The sequence below is a fragment of the Lacerta agilis genome, chromosome 8, assembly GCF_009819535.1.
Source record: "Lacerta agilis isolate rLacAgi1 chromosome 8, rLacAgi1.pri, whole genome shotgun sequence".
Lineage (NCBI taxonomy): Eukaryota > Metazoa > Chordata > Lepidosauria > Squamata > Lacertidae > Lacerta > Lacerta agilis.
The window spans coordinates 17,515,985-17,537,929 of record NC_046319.1 but is presented as its reverse complement, the minus strand read 5'-3'; the positions used below and the strand labels follow the sequence as shown (position 1 = coordinate 17,537,929).

The 21,945-nt window shown below is 42.9% G+C and overlaps 1 protein-coding gene across 7 annotated transcripts in view; it reads left to right on the top strand.

The window, feature by feature from the left end:
* The window catches only part of GNB1 (G protein subunit beta 1), a 75,294-nt gene extending 61,032 nt beyond the window's left edge, over nt 1-14,262 (top strand). For 2 of the 7 annotated variants that reach the window (XM_033156369.1, XM_033156367.1), the window contains 6 exons: nt 3,491-3,653; nt 6,235-6,301; nt 7,445-7,646; nt 8,227-8,443; nt 11,433-11,544; nt 12,272-14,262. In XM_033156369.1, the coding sequence (XP_033012260.1) occupies nt 3,491-3,653; nt 6,235-6,301; nt 7,445-7,646; nt 8,227-8,443; nt 11,433-11,539 (756 nt within the window). In that variant the 3' untranslated portion in view covers nt 11,540-11,544; nt 12,272-14,262. Of the gene's footprint in view, nt 1-3,490; nt 3,654-6,234; nt 6,302-7,444; nt 7,647-8,226; nt 8,444-11,432; nt 11,549-12,271 lie in introns of all 7 variants that reach the window. The other 5 variants (XM_033156372.1, XM_033156368.1, XM_033156373.1 and 2 more) reach the window with 5 other exon arrangements.
* The last annotated feature ends 7,683 nt before the right edge of the window (nt 14,263-21,945 follow it).

Genomic DNA, 21,945 nt, shown 5'->3' with positions numbered 1-21,945 from the left:
CCTGTTGTAGGGCCCATATGTGGAGGGGATAATTCAGCATGACCAAACTTGATGACCTTTGAATGTCATTTGAGGATGGAGATTGACCTGTTGACCACTTTGTGACTTTGGCTCAAGGCAGATGTGGTAGCCTTTCTGCGCATGAAAAAAGGCTGTTACACCCATGTGTATCCACACCTGTGCATAATAAGTTAGCCAATGTGTTCCCTAGCCCCTATACTGATTATGCTTCTAGGGATTTCTTCCTTGCTCACCAATATTGGCAAATTGAGAGCCTGGGGTCCTGAGTAAGTGTAATGTAGACTGCTGGATTCATCTTTGGATTTTTTCTGGCATAGGGTGTGGCTGCAAACTTTGGACAGTGCTGACTTTGGGTGATCTCTGGGAATTCTTTTCAAGGAACAGTCCCAAGTCCACTTAACAATGGATTTAACTATATTGGACTGGGGATTCACTGTCCCTACATTTAACTTGACCTCATTGGCTGCTAAAGTGTAGGTTATTAAAATCTTGGCATCTAAGTTTGCATTTGTCATCAGGGGGAAAAAAACCTTAGTCAAATTCTATAAATGCAGAAACATGCATTTTGATGAGGTGTGCATACCAGGAGTTCATTGGGTCAGAGGCTTGAAAACCTGAGCAATGGGCATCCAATGCCACCTTAATGCCTAAGGATTAGGGGCTCATGAGATTTTAAGTAGAAAAAGCTTTACCTTTAGTTGTATCTACAACTTTTGGAACCAAAATGCCAGAAATTAGTGTAGCAACAGGGCATTAACTTGGGAGAACCTTCAAAATTCCTAATGGTTTGCGTGAGGCAGTTCTTACCGGTATTTAAGCTCTCGCTATGTAGAAGAGCTAACCAGCTCCTTGCTGTTGCCCTTGCAAATGATAGAACAACCATTTTGTCACTAGTAACCTCCCATGGGTAAAAATGGTGGGGGAAACAGAAGAGGGCTTAGAGCAGTGTTTTTCAACCTTTTTTGGGCAAAGGCACACTTGTTTCATGAAAAAAATCACGAGGCACACCACCATTAGAAAATGTTAAAAAAATTAACTCTGTGCCTATATTGACTATATATAAAGTAATTTTTCAATTTTTCCCACGGCACACCAGGCAACATCTCGCGGCACACTAGTGTGCCGCGGAACAGTGGTTGAAAAACACTGGCTTAGAGAACCCTGTTGCTTCCCCCCCCCCCCCATCTGTAGTTGCCCTGCTCTCTTGGCACCTGCCTGTGGGCAATAGTTAGCAGCAGATACCATGTTATGAATTTCTGGGGCACTGCAGAATGTCATGGAGTGTTTCTAAGTAATGCACCTCACATTAATTGGTCTATAATAACTTACTACAGTCACTTACAGCAGATCAGAACCCTTATGTTTACAGTGAAAAGATAGGGGAGAAAAATTACCCTGTGGCTATGATTGTAATGAGGTAACTAATCTGCATTACAGTTTTACTTTTCACCACATTCCTGTTTCAGTGGGCAGGGAGGGGGGGAGAAATTAACACTTGCTCCCCAATATTCTATATTTGCTCATGCCGTCCACATGCTTCAGGACAGTATTATGAAAGTCAAGTGACTGTGCAGTTCCCCAGTATTCGTCCTCCCGTGTGATCAAGCATAATTGCATACCTCCAAGAAGATCAAACGTTCCGAGATGGAAAACTTACCAGAGTCCTGCTGTCAAATTACAGGCTATCGTCCTATTTATCTCTCGCCCCCTTGCTCTCCCAGTCCCGCCAAAAAAGGATAAGGAGACTTTTGTCAGTAAATCAAACCCAGGAAATTGGAAGACAGTTCTGCAATAACCAGAATGTAGTTTTAGATTAGTATTTTTATAAGTCTTTGGCTAGATTACACATAGGAAGTCATGTCTAAATATATCTCTAGCAACACTGCTGTAGCTAAGCAGTCTTGCACTTGTGCTGGATGCGATGGTGGTCCTAACAAAGTAGATGCCCGTAAAAAACTTGTCCTCTTCCAGTGATGTGGTTATGAGCAACCACTTGATTGGCTGTCAGGGAGGGGATATATTCTTTGGTGATTAAATAGCTGTATTTTTAGTAATGAAGCATCACACCTATTGCAGTGATGTGCTCAACTAACATGTGCTGGGTTTTGATTTTTTTCTTCTTTTAATCCCTAAAAGAGAAAATGGAAAAAAAAAAACTTCAAGGGCTTTATTTCATAGTAAATCTCAGGGGCACACAAATAAATGCAGCACCCCTGGCTCATGGAGCTTATAAGCATGAAAGATGGGGAAGTTTTGATGAGAAAAGGTAGAATTAAGCCGAGTTGAAAAAGCTTAGAATTGAAATGCGGAAATGAAAGCAAAAGAAATTTCAAATGCAGACTATGATAATATGTAGTTGGGGTTGGGGGGAAAAAGCACAGAAGCCCGGGCTTCTGAAAATGTGATATTGATGGCTGGGAATGGGAAATTTTTCAATAATAGATGCAGGATCCAAAAATATGGCCTTGGCTGGACAATTTGAAACCATCCTCAAATCCTCTTTGCAACCACCATGTGAACATAGAGCTTGGGACTCTGTTTCTTGTAAACTTAATCTACTGCATGTAGCTATTTCTTACAACCAGGTTTCTGTCTAGTACTGTATACAGGAACACAAGAAGAGCCTGCTGGATCACACCAAAGACCCATGTAGTCCAACACCCTGTTCCCCACATTGGCCAACCCGATGCCTATGGGAAGCCCACAAGCAGGACATGATGGAAATAATCCTTTCCTGCTGTTGTTTCCTAGCAATCTTTAGAGTTTCACTGCCTCTTGTATTGTTTTAAAAATGTTTTTTTAGGGATGTTCTGCAAATGTTGGAAGGCAGTATACAAATTGACAATTAATATTTACAGGTGAAACTCGAAAAATTAGAATATTGTGGAAAAGTCCATTTATGTAAGCAATTGTTTTCATTAGCTACTGGAGTTTCATATATGAGATAGACTCATGACATGCAAAGCGAGATATGTCAAGCCTTTGTTTGTTATAATTGTGATGATTATGGCGTACAGCTGATGAAAACCCCAAAGTTGAAATTGTTAATTTGGGGTTCTCATAAGCTGTAAGCCATAATCATCACAATTATAACAAATAAAGGCTTGACATATCTCGCTTTGCATATATCTCATATATTAGTTTCACCTTTTAAGTTGAATTACTGAAAGAAATGAACCTTTCCACAATATTCTAATTTTTCGAGTTTCACCTGTATTCTGGAGCATGTAACCTTTTGCACAGTTCTACTTTTGTTTCAGTGGGGTTTCTGCAGGAGAATTTTCTGGTGGGTTATCTCTCTCCCCCCCCCCCCAAGTCAGATCTTTTTTCTCCCCCACTACACTGCATTTAACTGTTAGCAAAGGAAAAGAAATCTACAGCCTGGGTTGGCCACCTTTCTTTACCTCTTGATAATGGGCAAGGAACCTAACAAAATGGCAGCTTTACCCCCCTCTTTTTTCCATTCTAGGTCCATGCTATTCCCCTGCGTTCATCCTGGGTAATGACCTGCGCATATGCTCCATCTGGAAACTATGTGGCCTGCGGTGGTCTTGATAACATTTGTTCCATTTACAACCTGAAAACACGTGAAGGCAATGTACGTGTAAGCCGTGAACTGGCTGGCCATACAGGTGAGTGTGTTTTTGCTTCAGTTAGCTCTACAACATGCCTTCAACGTGTCTTTTTAAACAGTGTCCCACTCTCTCTGTGGCATCTCTTGAAAGACTGGCTTACATCTTGCTTGTGCGTGACAGATGGCTTTCACCAACCTAGTGATATTTATTTCTGCCACCTTCCCCCTCCCTGCATTTTCACCTTAGAAAACAAAAGCTAGGGGAGAAATTTAGCAATATATCCATAGTTTTACAGGCAGTAACATTAATAAAAAGCATTAATGGTTTCCATTGTCTTCTGTAAATCTTGTTGTCTAGACATTCCTCTCCAAACTGGTCTTTTTAAAAAAGCAAACATTGCCAAATCCAACACTATATAAACTAAAAGTGATATTTATGTAGTAAACATTATGATAGGTGTTTAAGCATTTTGTTTCCTTATTTTCCAGTACCATGGTCAGGTTCCTTTATTTAATAGATTAAAATCCTGATGTATTCTCTTCTAAAGACTGAGCATCTGTTTCACTTTGGTCAAAGTTGCAAATGTATTATTGGAACTTTTGTCAGGCTTTGGTTGGTCTCTCTGTGTGTGCTGCTTTATGCCCATTTTTCCACTATGAACTAAATGGTTTGTGTGCCAGCTAACTGGCATTACTACCTCCAAGGAATCCTGAGTGCTGTAATTTGTTGAGAGGTCAGAGAATTCTGTGTTGAAGATGCCTACTCCACCCTCAAACTACAGTTCCCAGGATTCCCTGGAAAGGGGAATAATTGTGTAGCTGCTTCATGGTGTAGATATTCATCTGGACAGCAGAGGGATATAGCAAAAGAGCTAGTCTCTTAGATATGCTGAGTCCTCTGGTGTTGATGTATGCCTGTGTGGACTTCGGAACTGAGGGCAAGTTTCCTGCCTTTACTTAGATGCTGGTGCTCCTTAGCATACTTTTATGCTAATGGGCACCATATGTAACATTCAGTGAAGCCCTCACAAAGTTTCAGTTTGGTCCTGAAATCAGTATTAATACATCAGATTTGCTGCAGAAGAGAACTGGCTCAGGAAGAATTCCATCTTGCAAGGTTACAGATTCCTGCCCCCTCTCCCAGAGCTATGTCACAATTTTACGCTGTCTTTTGTTTCTGTAAAAGAACAAAATCTCAAGGTGCGGCCAAGCGCAGAGGCCTCTTCCTCCAGAGGTTGCCAGCTTGGCTCCGGAAAAACCTTTAACTGTTCTTAAGAGGAAACCTCAGGCGGGCTCTGTGTCTTGCTGGCTTTCCACCGCTGCAAGGCTTTACTGATACAGGCTAAAGGGAGCTCTCTGAAAACTGCTCACAGAGGGGAACTAAGGTTACTCGGCAATGAACAGTTATTTATAATCCAGCAAAGCCAAAGTGTTCAGAACTCTCAATTTAATGTAATGAATAACAAATGCCGCATTCAAACTGGTGTTTGTGGTGCATTTCTTGCATCGTCTTTTAGCTGCTTCATAGGAACGCTGTGCTATTATAGGTACCTATGAGCAGTTGAAACTGATTCTTGGCAGTTTTGATAACGCAGGCAAATCATGTTCACCAGAAAAGCTCTTCGTAGGAGGCAAAAGAGAAAAAGAGAGAATAGCTGTTGTGATGGGATTTTTGTTTCGTTTGATCAACCTTTTCTTTGAGCATAAGGAGAGGACACCTGATAGGCCTGTACTTCTGGTGAACTCCTGTTTGACACAGCGCTAGCTACTTTCTAAAGCATCCGGAGCCTTTGCATTCTGGAATTACCGTCTCTGCTGAATTGGTCTGTCCATATAACTAGTTTATTACAAACACAGTTCAAGGAGCTTGGGGTGAGGGCAAAGTGGCCAGTCATGTTAGTAACAGCTATGGGACCAGGCCTCAGAAGTTGATGTGTTTAATCTGTGAATCTAAGAAGCAATACTGCGATGTAGAGCAGGAAAAAGTTCAGAAAAGAGAAACCAAAATGATCAAGGGTATGGAGCAACTCCCCTGTGAGAAAAGGTTATAACATAGTAGGGGCTTTTTAGCTTAGAAGAAAAAGAAAGTAAGGCAGGGCATGATAGAGGTGTGTAAAATTATGCATGGCAGAGCATGTAATTTAAGCTATGAAATTCACTCCCCTTGGAGGCAATGGTGGCTGCTAACTTGAATCATTTTGACAGAAGATTAGGGAAGTTCATGGAAGATAAGGCTATCATTGAATGCGATCCAGGATGGTTATGTTCTATCTCAAGAGTTTTGAGTCAGTATGCTCCTGAATACCAGTTGCTGGAAATCATAAGTGGTGAGAATGCTGTTGTGCTCAGCTCCCTGCTTGTGGGCATCTGGTTGGCCGCTGTCAGAGGTGTTGAATTAGTTGGGCCTTTGGCCTGATCCAGCAGGGCTTTTCTTATGTTCTTATAATACTTTACTGTGTGAAAGCTTTTCCCGAAATACGTTTAAGATGCTTGGGGTCCCTTGGCCCTTGCCTACGTCTTCGTCTTGCTCTTGAAGAAAAAAAGGTGGAAGATATCAAAAACAGTGGGTGTGAGATGCAAAAAGAAATTGTCCATATTTAATCACATTTCTTTCCTTTTTAATCCTCTTCCTGCTACAGGTTACTTGTCATGTTGCCGTTTTGTGGATGATAATCAAATTGTTACCAGCTCTGGAGATACCACCTGGTAAGGTGCACACCAATAATGTAACTGTAGAGATTGGCTTATATGCTAAACAAACTTAGGAAGCGCCTTTTCTCTAGTGTCTGCTCCCTTTCAACTAGCGAGGAGATTTAATAAGCATTGATCTTTAGGACTTGCCGGTCAGAGAACAGGACAGCTTAAGCATACCTTTCCTTCCCATGAATGCTATTCCTGTTTGCATGTGCGAATGTGGCATACACATTTAATGTTAGGATAAATAGATTCAGAAAACTGAAGTTAAAAAAACCACTCAAGTCTTCTGCCACCTTAAGAGTTTTGTAGCCTAGAGTCAATATTTTTACTGCTGTACCGTTGCAATCTTCACTGAGGTGGGTGCTCCAGCTGTCAATAAAACATATTTGTTTTGTTTGTGTGGGGTTGGGTTCCAGGACATTGAGTGTGACTGCGGAGCATGTATAAGCTCTCCCCTGCCCCCATTTCCTGCCACTTCTGGGTTCGCAGCGATGTGAGAGTGCACAGTTGCACACGCCTTGAATGTGCGCAAAATGGTCGCTACCTTATGTAGTTTCTTAGGGCTCTTAATTCCTTTGAGAAAGAGAGCTCTAACTGCAAAGAAAACGAGTCTCCCATCTGGAAAAAGTCTACTTGCCTGTGTGTTCAGAATGTTTTCATTGGATCTTCAAAACATGCTGGTATCTAAGGTGGCAGATTCACTTTTTTATTTTTTATTGTAAACTCCCCACAGATCTTCATGTTACCCCTCTGTCTGTTATATGTTCATCTGAGAGTGTACTTCCTAGTATAGTTCTGCACCCTGAAGGGCCTCTTTTTCCCCCCAGAGGATTTTTTTTTTAATATGGAAGAGCACTCCTATCATGTGTGTCCTAATCTGTAGTGGTATGCCCATATGAAGGCCTACCACCTCAGTGCAAGCAAGGCCAAAGTGAACCACTATTTTAGACAAACCACAATGTCTTGGCCTTATTTTCCCTAGTGTTATTTCCTAATATTGCTTTTCTTTTCCTAGATTTCTGTTACCGAGTTAATAATATGTAAACAAACAAACTATTGGAACACTCTGTAGCACTATATAAATGCTTGTCTGTTTTCCTATGATGGTCACCCTTTTCATTTTGGATTCTCCTTAAACCTTTTCTCCGCCAGCGCCCTTTGGGACATAGAAACAGGCCAGCAAACAACCACATTTACTGGTCATACCGGAGATGTCATGAGCCTGTCCCTCGCTCCTGATTCCAAATGTTTTGTTTCTGGTGCCTGTGATGCCTCTGCAAAGCTGTGGGATGTCCGAGAAGGGATGTGCCGGCAAACCTTCACTGGCCATGAATCAGACATCAATGCCATCTGTGTACGTAAGAACTTTATGGGGCGGAGATGGGATTTTGACAGTGTGTCTGTCTTCATGCATAGCAGGTGGCTGGCAGTTGCTATGGACATCTTAGTAAACTGTATTTTTTATTAATTTGTAAAATACTATTCCACAATTGATCATAAAAACAATTACTTTATTCCATGAGTGGTATCCAGCTAATTTCCACTTGCCCAGCAGAACATCACCCCCTTGCTTGCGCTCCCTGTGCATGCCCTGTGTCCTCCCCACATTTGGAGAGGAGTGTGGGGAAGTTCTATTGCACAAGTGGAAATCCTTGCATTGACAGAATGCATTACTGTACTATCCAGCTATGCTGGATACAACCCCATATTTCCATATGAAAAATGAACACATCCTTCTTCTTATTACATTAAATTGCTCCTATAAATAGCTCAACCCAAATATTTACATATATCTTCCCATTATTCTGGTATTGGAAAATCATGAGATCTTCTTGATGGAACTTGAAACAGCTTCCCAGCTGTTGTTGAAGCCTCTTCCAGACTAGATCATCTTTCCTGTGTGTTAAATCCTTGTTTCTCTTTTTTTCCTCAAGTTCTTCCCAAATGGCAATGCATTTGCCACGGGCTCTGATGATGCCACATGCCGGCTCTTTGATCTCCGTGCTGACCAAGAGCTGATGGTTTATTCCCACGACAACATAATTTGTGGCATCACCTCTGTAGCTTTCTCCAAGAGCGGCCGACTCCTCCTAGCTGGCTATGATGACTTCAACTGCAATGTGTGGGACACACTCAAAGCTGACAGAGCAGGTAATGCTTCTAGTGTCCCTTGGACTAAAAATAGGGACTGGGGAAAGAAATGTGTGTGATTATGGAACAAGCAGGGTGCTTGAACAAAAGAGGGTGAAGTAAGCAACAAGATGGAGAAGAATAGAGAACTAAGGCAGTGCTCAGTTGTTGAGTGGACACTTGCCTATTATTATTATTATTATTATTATTATTATTATTATTATTATTATTATTATTACTATTATACTAACATTCACCCTGGGCAGGTCACACCATTATGACACAATATTTAAAACTGTTTAAAACAAGTTAACAATCACAAAAATAACATGGGTCCTAAAAATACCTCAAGGGTGAAAAGCCAGGTTCAAAAGGTGTGTCTTCAACATTCACCAGAAACTGTATAATGAAGGTGTTGGACACACCTCTGTAGAGAGGAAGTTACACAACTCGGGGGCTGCCACAGAGAATGTCCTCTGCTGGGCTTGGACCACCACCACCCAAGCCTCTGAGGGCAGAGGAACGATCAAGAGGGCTCCTTTTGCTGCTCTTAGCCCCTAAGAGGGTCTGTGGGGAAGGAGGGAGTCTTTCAGGTATTGGGGCCTAAGTCATTCAGAGTTTTAAACACTGGTGTGAGCACCTTGAATTGGACCTAGAAACAAACTGGCAATCAGTGCAGCTATTTTAAAATAGGTTATATGCAATCTAAACGGAACCCCAGCAGAAATCTTGGCTGCTATTGAAGGTTCCAAGTTGTCTTCAAGGGCAGCTCCACATAGAATTTACTGCAATTTTAGTCAGATTAGGGGGCCCCCTATAGCATCCAGAAACAAAAGTTAAGACAGCCACTCCCCTCTGGTAATTTGAGTGCTAACCTGGGGCACCCTGGGCCTAGCAAAGGCATGGCAGTGGTAAAAAATAACCTGAAGTCAAGCTACACAATCAGCAAAATAATATGGTTCAAATCTTCCTGAACCACATCACATCGAGATGGTAGCTGTGGGAATCCATATAAAACCATATCGTACCTACTCAGCCTGTCTATTCTGGGCAGGTAATGATCCAAATAAGATACAGAAATAGCCTAGATTCTACAAACAGACACCTGAAGTCCATATTCACTGCTGATCTCTAATTGATTTGATGTATTTCTAAAAGCTTTATGTTCCTTTCAAATGCAACACTTGGGATTGAATATATATATTCCCATGCAAGGGCTTCAGTTGCATAATCAATCATTTTCAAACATTTTGGTAAATTGTGTGGTAGGAGAAGGTAAGGAAAGAAGAAATCAGAAAGTGAGCGTGGGGGAATAAGCACACACTTTGGACCTCAGAGAGCAAAAGGATGAGTGTGTGAGCTCGCGTGCATGTTCCATATTGCGGCTAACAAAATGGAAGTGGTCCACCAGTGCTCCAAAGAACTAGCACCTGTGCGATATTAATGTTTTGACATTACCTCATGATGATTCATATGAAGAATTGGCAGTTCTGCTGCATAGAAATACTTAACTGATGTTTAGTATTCCTCTGGGCATTCACACTGAGTTTGTTTGTTTGTTTGTTTGTTTGTTTGTTTGTTTGTTTGTTTGTTTGTAAGCAAGGTACCAGTAACTTTCAGTTAATGATTTGTAGCTGCTGATTTTTATGAACTTAAAATCCTGCGCTCAGCAAAATACTCCCTCTCTTAATAGAATTTATTTTATGTTCCTGCCCTTAAACATTGTTTCTAGAGCTTCCACTGTTCATGTACCTTAACTTGACACTCTTTCTTTCTTTCTTTCTTTCTTTCTTTCTTTCTTTCTTTCTTTTTTGGTATTTACTAATTATAACGGTGGGGGAATCTGTCGTGTAGCCCCAGAAACCACACCCTCCCACAACAGAGGAGCCAGTACTTGTTTGCTTGATATTACTGTTCCAAGAAGAGAAGAAATGTGGAAGAACATGGCGATTTCTTTAAAAGAAAGCTGCCTCTTTACTATGCTACATCGTAACAGAGCAGCCCTTCCAGCAGCTGGTCCTTGCTAGCACTTTAGTTTCTTGAGTGAGCTTAAGCTAATACATACTTTGTCCTCAGTCATAAACACCCTTCTCATTTTGACAATTATCTGCACCAGAATATCTCCCTGTCATTTGGACCTGGTTTCTGTGTGGCAGCATGTACAGTGGAACCTCTATTTGCGACCATAATCAGTTCCGGAAGTCTGTCCAGAGGTCGAAATGGGTCACTGGGAGAGGCGCCGTTGTGCGCAGGGGCGGGCGGCAATTGCCCGCTTCTACGCATGTGCAAACGGCGGCAAACCCGCCGGTTACTTTCAGGTTTGCCACAGTCGCGACTTGGAATGACCGTAAGAAGAGGTGGTGGTAAGTAGAGGTTCGACTGTATTCTCCAACATGCCATTGGTCTCCAGGCTTGGGCTATCTCTCATAATGTGTAGGATTCTGGTGCTTGAGGCTTAGATGCTGCTGACTCAGACTTCCTTGAGGTTTCTGTAGCTGCCCTTTTATGCCTTACGCAGATGGCTTCACTCTTTGGTTTTTTAGTGTGACAACCGGCTTGGAACCATGATGGGCTGCCATTTGTTTGTACTCGCTTGCTTTAATTGAAAGCTCCAGAACAACTCTGATTGAGTTCCTGTGTACAAGAGTTTCTCTGCGAATGTCATAGTATGGGCAGCACTTGATGTGCAAAGAGATATGTTTTTCCAAAGCTTTCTCCATTCACTCAGTTTAGCAGAGAGGTTTGTACATCTGGGGCATTGCCATGTGCATAAAGAACCTCCAGACTGTGGAGCAGCTGAGTAAACCTGTTGAAAAGGGAGCGCTTGTACATCACTGTCATTGAAAGTTGCTTTCTCCCAATTACCAAAGAACAACTTAAATCCTGGGAGCCAAGTAACAGGCTCCACTTACACTTATTTATTTATTATTATTTTTTGCATATTTCTCTTGACATTGGAACATGCAGAATCTGAAACTCTTTTGCTTTTGTTTCTCCGGTCAATTTCTAGGTGTCCTAGCTGGCCATGATAACCGCGTCAGTTGCTTAGGTGTAACTGATGATGGCATGGCGGTGGCAACAGGATCGTGGGATAGCTTCCTCAAGATCTGGAACTAAAGTCTGTAGGTACCTTAAAAATAAAAATAAAAACATGCTCTCTCCCCACCCCTTTCTCTCACACACGGAGGCTGTCTCCTCTTTCTAGGCTTCTATGATTGGGATGTGTTGTTCATGAAGTGTAAAGTGCTCATTGGCTTACAAAGCTTGATGGCTTCAGGATGCCACTTGTTGGGTAACCACAGTGGGAGAGTGCTATTACTCTCCTCTCCTGCTTCTGAGCTACCCAATGACATCTGGTTGGCCTTTGTGCGAAACAGAATGCTGGACTATCAGTCTTTGGTCTGATCCAGCGGGGCTCTTACATGTAGACATTCCAGAGTGTTCACATTGAAATATCTTTCCCCCCAACTCTTCTCATACCCAGGCAGGTGTGGGCTAGCTGTGTGTAGAAGCAGCCTAGTGTCCATAAAATGATTTAATCCAGAGTACCTAATACAGATTAAATGTCCTTGTTAATGTAAATTGGGGCCTCTCTTAACATGCTGAGTTGATGCTTGAGAGAATTCCAAGTTGTGTGTAAATAAATGTGTTGTATTGTTACATAGCTGTGAAACTAGCTTGTGATAGGAAATGAATAGGGTAATAGATTTAATACCTGTGGGGGGGGGAATGTATAAATGCAAGGTCCAGCTTAGTTTTAAAATAATTTGGAAGAGAGGGAAAAGGATTAGTATTAGAAGTTACTGATGATGATAATTAACAAAACCTTTTGTATGTGTTCTGTGTCAGAATAGCAGTGGACTCCACGCTGACTGGAAGACTTTTCCAACGGTTGAAAATTTAAAATAATGTATCCAATCCAACCATACTAACTTGGACACCCCCCTTTGCCTCCCCCTTCCCATCTTACCCAGCCACCAAAGGGCAAGATCTTTCACGTCTCCTACTGCTGAAATGAAGAGCACAATTATCTCTAAAAGAAGAATTTCTGTGGTTATATACAAAGTAGAAAAAGAAGTAAAATTGTGCATTCCTTTTGGGACCACCTTTCGTCTAGAAAACTAAAGGAAAAAAACACACTTTGTTTAAGCATGTCCAGACAAAAAAAGAGAAAAAAAATCATTGTGAAGCAGACAACTTTTAACTTTCACTGTAGTTTAAAGATTGCAAACCATTGATTTGGTTTTACTGACTTTATGAGTTGGGGTGGGAGGGCCTTGTTTTATCTCACTTTCAAACTTTGAAGTCGTGTTTGTAGCAGGGTTGATATCTACTTTTTGTCCATATTTCCATTTCCTTTTTTTTTTCTTTCGTGCAATTTGATTTTATGGTCAATTGTTGAGCCAAGCCAAGACAAGGGAGTCCAAACCCAGATACCTCTGGGATTGTTAATGCTGTAAATTTAGTCCCTGAAGTCTTTTTATTATTATTATTATTTCTGTCTTAGTGTCACAAATTGTTGCACAAATACTGCATATATAGGATAATGTTAAGATAACCAAGCACACGCTGTACATGGTATTGAATGTTTTTTTTAAAAATCACCTTTTATGGGTAACAAAATGCAAACTCTAGTTTTTTCCACCCCACCTCACATGTTATTACTCTCTTATTTTGGCATAGTATGGATTTCTTATGCCCACTTGGAGGGTGCTTTATAGCCTAACACTACCCCATAATATTAATAAATAAACAAGATTCTGTGGATTTGGGCTTTTTCTGGGGGGTGGGAGGTGTTGAAAAGAGAAACCTGTTCAGCGCTTGGCTATTCCATCAATTCTTTGTGTATGAAACAATGTACAAATTAATGTTTTTGGAAATAATGATCTTAAAAAAACTTTCTAAGTTAAACAAGAACAATGGAAAGAGAGAAAATTTGTTTTGGTTTGCCATATTGGGTTGGATTACTCTTTAGAATCGCATGCTGTAGAAATGCTCAAGTGCATATGAGACTAATGTGTCCTTATGTGTTTTCTTTCAAGAAATAACCTGTTTTTTGTTTTGTTTTTTATTTGGAAAAAAGCTGTAACCATTGCTGATCTCCTCATTTACTGTTGCTACTCTGTGCATTAAAACAAAAGGATGAAAAGTACTGAGCTATGCACATTCTGGAGTAGTGTGATAGATAAATCACTATTCTTAATTTGAAAGGAAAAGGAAAAAACCCAACCACTTATTTTAAACAATCACTGTAGATTTGATTCTAGGGTGGGGAAGGGAGGGGAATAACATGCTTTTAAATTCCTAACAGCCTGTTGACTTTAGTCAAAGGAGCCCTTTTTATCAGGTTAGATTTTCCTTTCCCCTAACAAGCAACCATTTCTGACTTTGTGTTTTGAAAATGAAAGAAAAATACAAAAAAACTAAACAGCGTTTTGCGCAGCAAATTACTCTGTCTAACGTTGTTCCTCTCTTTTTTACTTTACTGGAATTCTCCCCCCACCCACCCCTTTGCTACAGCAATGGCTTTTATCCATTTTGGGGTGTGTCTCTTCCTCTCCCCACCCTCCCTCTGGCAACACTGTACAAAATGTGCTGTAATTGTGCGTTTTTAGGCCTGGATTTGGCATTTTAAAAAAATGAAGAAAATACCCCTCTTCTTCCCCTGCGCCCTCCCCCCTTTATGGAACTATTCTCAGTAGAGCTTTCTCCACACCCTTGTATCCTTCACCTTTTGTATTTAATTTTAAAGTCAGTGTACTTCAAGAAAGCTGGATGCAAGATAGATACTATATTAAAATGTACTGTTATTTAAGATGTAATAAAGCAGTTTGACATGAGTTGTCTTGGGCCGCTTGTTTTTCTCTCCCAAGTTGGAACTGAGATCATAATGGTTCCAAAATGGCAGCCAACCTTATTGTACATTGCCCTCAACTCTTACAAGCAGGAGTCAAAACTGCAACTTCAAATTAACTAAGAAATGCCCACATCCGGAGTTGGGCTGGATTATTCCTCAGGTCATATGAACTGTTGACCTGAAGTGGAGTGTGAGGAGGTGGTAGCTTGGTCTTCTAGAACATGGTTTATTGCCTAGAGTATTGTCATCCCTCTGCTTCAGAAGGGAAGGGGCTGTTTGCTTAGAGTATGTCGTTTGGATCCCCTCCAACCTCAGTTTTATCAATTTATACGCAATATCTATGCCTGTTACCTGCCTTATGCCCTTGTCGTTAACTTAGTATTAATGATAGTCACTTTCTCAACCAACTCCAAAAAAACCCCCACAACTTAATACAGCAGTAAGACCTTCAATAAATCCAGCATAAAGACAAAATAGAAAAATGTAAACTCCCCCCAGAGATGCACTCCATTGTCTCCTGAGGCAGATGGATGCAGACGAAAAAGAGGCCTGAAACGTCCCACCAACTGAAGGAGCCACCTCTGAAAAGGCCTGTTCTCGTGTTGCCACCCTCTGGACCTCTCCTGGAAGGGGCACACGGAGATGACAAACGCAGGGCCCACATCGGTTCATATGGGAAGAGGCATCCCTTAAGGTATTGGTGACTTGAACTGCTTCAGGCTTTATTGGTCAAACAGGCACTTTGTAATTGGGTTTGGAAATTAGCTGGTAGCCAGTGCAGTCAGGCTAGGGTGGGGGTTATGTGCTCACACCATCTTGCTCCTGTGAGCAACCTAGCTGCACCACCACCTGTAAACCACTAAGTAGGAATGGAACCATCACTAGCCAGTCTTTTGTAGGTATAGTCTGGATGCTTGTTTTTTTTTTTTTTTACAGGACTTTTACCCTGCTAATTAACTGAAATGACTCCCAGAGTGCCCCAGTAGTAGTAGTAGTAGTAGTTTTTTGTTTTTTAAAAAGGTGGGGAACCTCAGGTACAGGCCACACCCCTCACCAGCCTTACTTTGCATCCTCTAATGTTTATGCCTAGCTGGAGTGTGCCTCCGATCTCTGACAATGCCTCTTGCTTGCCTGGATAGAAGAGAGAAGGGTGTGTACAGAAACTGGTCTACTGTACAAAGGTAACACTTGAAATGATTGATCCATGCACCACTGGCATCTGGACCCTCTAAAAGATTTCCCAAGCAAGAGTGCAGCCCTCTTAGACTTGGCGTTTAACCACAGAGACTAGGGCTTGCCAATCAGAAGGTTGGCGGTTCGAATCCCCGCGACAGGGTGAGCTTCCGTTGTTCGGTCCCAGCTCCTGCAAACCTAGCAGTTTGAAAGCACGTCAAGTGCAAGTAGATAAACAGGTACCGCTGTGGCAGGAAGGTAAACGGCGTTTCCGTGCACTGCTCTGGTTCGCCAGAAGTGGCATAGTCATGCTGGCCACATGACCTGGAAGCTGTATGCCGGCTCCCTCGGCCAATAAAGTGAGGTGAGCACCGCAACCCCAGAGTTGTCCGCGAATGGACCTAATGGTCAGGGGTACCTTTACCTTTTAATGTAGACCCATCAATATTAGCAGCTAAGTTAGTCATGGCCATTCATTTCAGTGAGTCTACTTTGAATAGGACTGAAGGTAGGCTCCGACCCTTAAATTCAGGTTGGCTAGAAATGTGCACACATTTCACCTTGCGTGTTGAAGAAAGCAGAAATCCCTTTTATAAAAAATTAATTGTGTTAAGAAGGGGTGTTGAGCCTTAAAAACACTGAATGTGGTGGAGCTCTTGGTGGTGGTAACGGTCCCCAGTGGTTTCAAAACAAAAGCGCCGCTTCTTCCCTTAATTATTCATCAGTCATTTGCTTTAGATTAGTGCTGCCTGACACGGTTGACCCTCGAAGGCGATTACCTGGGGAGCTGGAAGTGGAGAGCAAAGAATCTGTTTAATGCAACAAATCTGTAAATGGCACCATCTGCTCTGGCTGCCCCTTGGAAAATGATGGGTTTTCAACCCTCCCACGGGTCCACAGCCTCCACTTTCCCCTCTACAAACTGCATTTCAATGTCAGAAGATGTTAAAAACGGCTCTTTAGTGATAGCAATTTGAATCTGCCTGATGTGGGGAGGGGACATGGTTTGGTGTTGGCGCACCTGCTTTTCCCACAGAAGGCTTTAAATCTAACTCTTGGCAACCAAAGACAAAAATGGCGCATCTCTGCTTGGGAATCTTAAAAGATATGATCAGGGTAGAAAACGATGGGCTAATGGTCCTCTGCTCCTCTAAGAGAAGGGAGCATAGCTCAATGGTAGAGTGCCACCCCTCCATGCCGATGTTCCAAGGTTCAATCCTTGGCATCCATAATTGAACGGGAGATGAGAAAGACGTTCTGCCCAAGGCAGTCAAGGCTGATCCATTTAGGCAAATGGGACACTGCCAACCCCAGCCAGTTCCTGCCTGCCTCCCTTTCTTAAAACCACTCCAGGCGGTGGATTCCACTACTGCCTTAGTCTCTTGAGTTCCCCTTGCAGAACTCAGCAGGGAGAGGATAGGGACTAAACTAAAATGGGTTGGCTTTGTCATTGCGTCTGGCTCCCACCGCCTATTTCTGGGGCTCCTTGCCTTCCACTCTCACCAGTACAAACAGGCAATAGGCAGCACTGCCTCAAGTTGACAGTTCTACTGGGCTAGAAAAAAATATTTGTAACCCAGCCCCTGTAACCTATGAAGAAGAGCATACATCAAATAATCTTAACAAGGAAGCTGTCAAAAGGCAAATGTGCTACTACGTACCGGGCTTTCGATTCCAGCGATCTATCAAGAATTTAAAATGTTACAAATTTAGTTGCTATTTTATACTTGGTTGGTAGCCCCCAACCTGCAGTGAAATCAATCCTGGAAACCAATTGAAGCACTGTAGTGAACTTGGAGACAAGTTCAACTAAGAAAACACATAACTCCATATTAAAGAGAGATGACTCAGACCAGCAAAATGCCAGCCACACGCAGCACCTCCCCACTCCCTCTTCTTGCCCTCTTGAATGTTTTGCTGCTGAGTTTTGGGTTTTGATTTCCCATGAGAGACAACAAGCAACCTCCTGGCCCCTCCTGAAAAGACCTCTCAAGAAGCTGCAGAGATTGGATTGAGCATCCTGCTCCTTGAAGTATCTTCCGGAGACCTACTTTATTAATACCAAACTGGGCAAAGCAAAGGGCGTCCGAAAGGTATGGTCAATGCAGGTTGTGTGATGAACGTTCAGGGTTGCATCAAACTAACTTGGGGCTGCAGCTCAGTGGTAGGAAAACCCCAGGTTTCAAACTGGGAACGTTCCCTGTCTAAAACCCTGTAATATTGCCACCCGTCATTGTAGACAATGCTGTGCTAGATACCCCAATGACTCAGTACATTGGCAGCTTCCTCTGTTCCTAACTTCTACTTACAGTAGTAGACCCACTGAAATCAATGGACATAAGTTAGCTATGCCCATTAATTTCAATGTGCCTGTTTTGAGTACAACTAACATTAGAAACAACCATTGCTGCTTAACTATATTTTTATTTCTTCTGGTTGGTTTTGTTTCCTGAAAGTTGAGGAAAGAAAACTGTTTTTTTTTGGGGGGGGGTTAACACCTTGTAAAAGCCCATTTAATAAGCCTTTTAGTTACCCTGTGGGGAGCCTGGTTCCAGTAGTCGAATTTAAGCAGACAACACAGTCCCTGCTTTATCACAGTATATTTGCTTTGTACACAGAAGGTCTCAGGTTCAATCCCTGGCATCTCCAGGTAGGGCTGGGAAAGGCATAATGTCTCTAATCCTAGAGTGCTGCTGCCAGTCGGTGTAGACATTACTCAGCTAAGATGGATCAAAGGGCCTGACTCAGGAGTTTGGAAGGCCAGGCCAAAGCACAAATCAAGAGCCGAAAAAGGAAGGAGGGGCTGGCACCTCGGTAAGCGGGTTTGGAGATGGCACAAACCATATAGAGGCTGGACTCCGCTGCAAAGATGCTTAATTAAAACTGAGAAGACAAGACAGAGCCAGACTTTGCTCCTTTTGAGTGGCATGGAGAGGATTCTCCCAGATGCAGTTACCAGCCACTGCTTGGGCGCAAGCAGAGGTTTCCAGTTCCGTCAGAACCAATGGGCATCAAAAGCATTGCTGGCAGCTGCTCTTGATACATTATTTAGGGCCTCTTTTGTGCTTGAATGGCTAGGCAGCCCCGACTCCTAAACATGAGTTAAAAGGTCAGGTCATTACTCCTGGGGGATGGGGGACGGGGAGGAATAGTGCTGGCCTGGTTTTTGCCCCACACTTTTGGGGATGACGCTTCCACAGCACTTTCCAAAGCAGAAGCAGGGAAGTCTCTGCCCACAGGTTGCTTGCACTGAGCACAATCCTGCACATTGTCTATATGTTGAGATAGGTCAAAGGTGCACAAGCAGGGCCTGCCTGCAGTGTGGAGTATTCCTGTTCAGCATGCATGCCAGCTAGCCGTGCCCCTATTCCAGGACACTCCATTACATTTTCCTCTCCCTAGTTTCCCATCATTGACACACACTAAACAGATGTTCAACATGTCATGGTCACAGAACATTCACAGCTGACTGTTTTGGGTTGTATATTCGTTTCCTCCCCTCTAGTCCTTCCCTTATTTTCTCCCTGCCTACTACTGCAAACCTAGGCGTTCCCCCAAGCAGTGAACCCCCTCTCGTTTTTTACTAGTCCCATTTTGGTGACATAACTATCGTAATTCAATAACCCCCATTTGCCATTTTGATGGTGCTGATTATATTGATGAAATATTTATAATGGATTGGTCTGTTGAATTGTTTAATACTGATACTGATTATTTAGTATTACTTGGTCTTACAAGCTTGTTTTGAATAGTTTTTGAATTGTGATTTGTGGCTTCCACTAAATTGTTGTGCATTGAATTTCTGTATTGGTGCTATTTTGCACCTTAAGAAAATGGAAACTGCTTTGAGCAGACTCTGATGAACCCTTTATGCAGAAACCACCTTCTTGACCGTTGGACCCACTATTGGTCTCATCTGCTCAATCTGCCAGAGCCTGTCCTTGCACGCAGGGGAAATCCCTAACTCACCAAGGGTTTGAGACCCATCAGCTACCCACCTCTGGTTTAGCCAGCCAGTTGAAGCTGTTCCCAGGGTGTGGCCGCTGTTGCATGCTGACAGCTTTTTGGAGCCACGGGTGAGAACTGAGTGCAGGGTGGGGATCAAAGGTGGACAAACTACCCCAGAAAGAGCATAGCATGTCCCACCAGAAGGTGTTACCCATCCCCTAACACCCCAGGTACTCCCCCACAGGCATTTATTTTTTTACTATGCATGGGTTCTGCGGAGATTATATTGGAGCCCATGATTCTTCACCTGCCCTTTAAAGCTCCACCCTACTCTTCCCCTCTTCGTGACCGCATGGACCTGGCCTGCTCTGGTCCATGGGGTCAGGAAGAGTCGGACACGACTAAACAACTACTCTTCCCCTCTAGGGAAGAAATAGAAAGATGCCTTATACAGAATCTGACCACTGGTCCATCTAGCTCATTATTATTGTTGCAGAGGTTCTTAAGCAGTGGTGGGGGGAGTTTTTTTAGCCCAAGGGCCGCATGCCCTTCTTGGCAACTTTCTGAGGGCCACATGCTAGTGACCGGGAAGGCTAGAGGCAAAAGTAGGTGGAGCAATGAGTTGAATGTGTGCTCATCTGGCGGTACAAAGGTCCCACCCCCCACCTGCTCTATGACGCTCGTATGTGACAAGGCAAGGGCTGCTCCGCTATGCCTGCAAGTCTGCACTGCTGATACGCTCTCTTATTCATACTGCAGAGATCCTGCATGAGCAGCATGGGAGGGTGGGTGGCAGGGAGGAGCTGCCTCTGGCTGTAAATAGCAATGATGTGGAACTTGTGCCACTGGGCTCAGCGTTGTGGGTGGGAATCGAAGGCAAAACAGCTGCTTCTGCCACCTGCTGCCCAGTTGGAGTATAGCAGCTGTCTTTTTTTTTTTTTTAAAGGATAGCTCAGGGGTAGGCAACCTAAGGCCCGTGGGCCGGATGCATCCCAATTGCCTTCTCAATCCAGCCCATGGACGGTCCAGGAATCAGCGTGTTTTTACATGAGTAGAATGTGTCCTTTTATTTAAAATGCATCTCTGGGTTATTTGTGGGGCCTGCCTGGTGTTTTTACATGAGTAGAATGTGTGCTTTTATTTAAAACGCATCTCTGGGTTATTTGTGGGGCATGGGAATTCGTTCATTTACCCCCCCCCCCAAAATATAGTTTGGCCCACCACATGGTCTGAGGGACAGTGGACCGGCCCATGGCTGAAAAAGTTTGCTGACCCCTGGGATAGCTTCTTAGATAAAGATGAATTTGATGTTGTCATATGACTCTCATTCACAAATGACTTTGGCTCCCCAGAGGAATCTGGTTGGCTACTGTGGAAAAAACAGTGCTGGACTAGATGGATCCAACAGGGCTCTTTTTATGTTTTAAATAAAAACATAAGATGCTCCAAAACATTGATTACGCTGCAATCCTAACCCCACTTTCCTGGGGAGTATGCCTCAGGGAAACTCAGACAGTATTTACTTCTGATTAGGGTTGTGGGAACAGTCTGCGCCACACATTTAAAGCACATTCAGTGCACATTTAAAGTATGTGACTTTCCCCCAAAGAGTCCGGGGAACTATAGTGTACTAAGGGTGCAGGGAATTGTAGCTCTGTGGGACAAGGGACTGAAGTTCCAAGGATTTTGGGGGGAGGGAAGCAAGGTGCTTTAAATGTGTGCTGGACGTGCTTTCTGGTATAAGCTGCCAGAAGATTCCGGCTTGCTTTGACTACAAAAGACAGGCGAGGTTATGATTGCTCCCTTAACCCACTAGGGGGTGCCACTGCACAGTATTTCTTAACATTATGCCAGTATTTGGGTTCAAGGGTGGCACTTGTGAAACAATTCTGTATTTTTCTTCCAACGTTTTCCCCATCTCCAGAACAGAACAATCTCTACTCTGGGTCACTGAGGGGATTATACACACGTGAAGGTGATAGATGGTTGGTGAAAGACCCTGAGTGAGAGGAAGGGAAGGGAAGATCTCCAAGGCTGGGAAATTGGAAAGAAGGAAGGAAAACACCCAGGTGAGAGCTAGGAGGTTTCACCCCTTTCTGTGTGAGACAAGGGTTAAGATCTACCTTTGAGAGAAGGCTTTGCATTTTTTCATTCCCGTTCTCCTTCATTCCTTTCTTTTAGTTTTTTATTGTATTGTATCATGAAAAAGCTTTTTTTAAAAAAAAATTGGGGGGGAGGACTAGGCACCCTGATTAGTCACTATATCTGCCCTGATTAGTCACTATATCTGGGGTATTTTATCTAAACTCATGGACAGGGGATAAGTCAAAGCACCTAATCCTTTATTCTTGACTCTAGTTAGCAACAAGGATTTTGAGCAAAGCCTTTCCTGCTTCTTTTAGAAACCAGGAGGCGGTAAAGGTAAGGTGAGAAGTTTTATTATATTTTTCTTTCTTTTGGACGCTTTCCCCCCACCTCTTTTGTTTTTGGTCACTCTCCAAACCGGGGAGGAGCAGCTTTTTCTTATTTGGGTAGGATTTCTAAC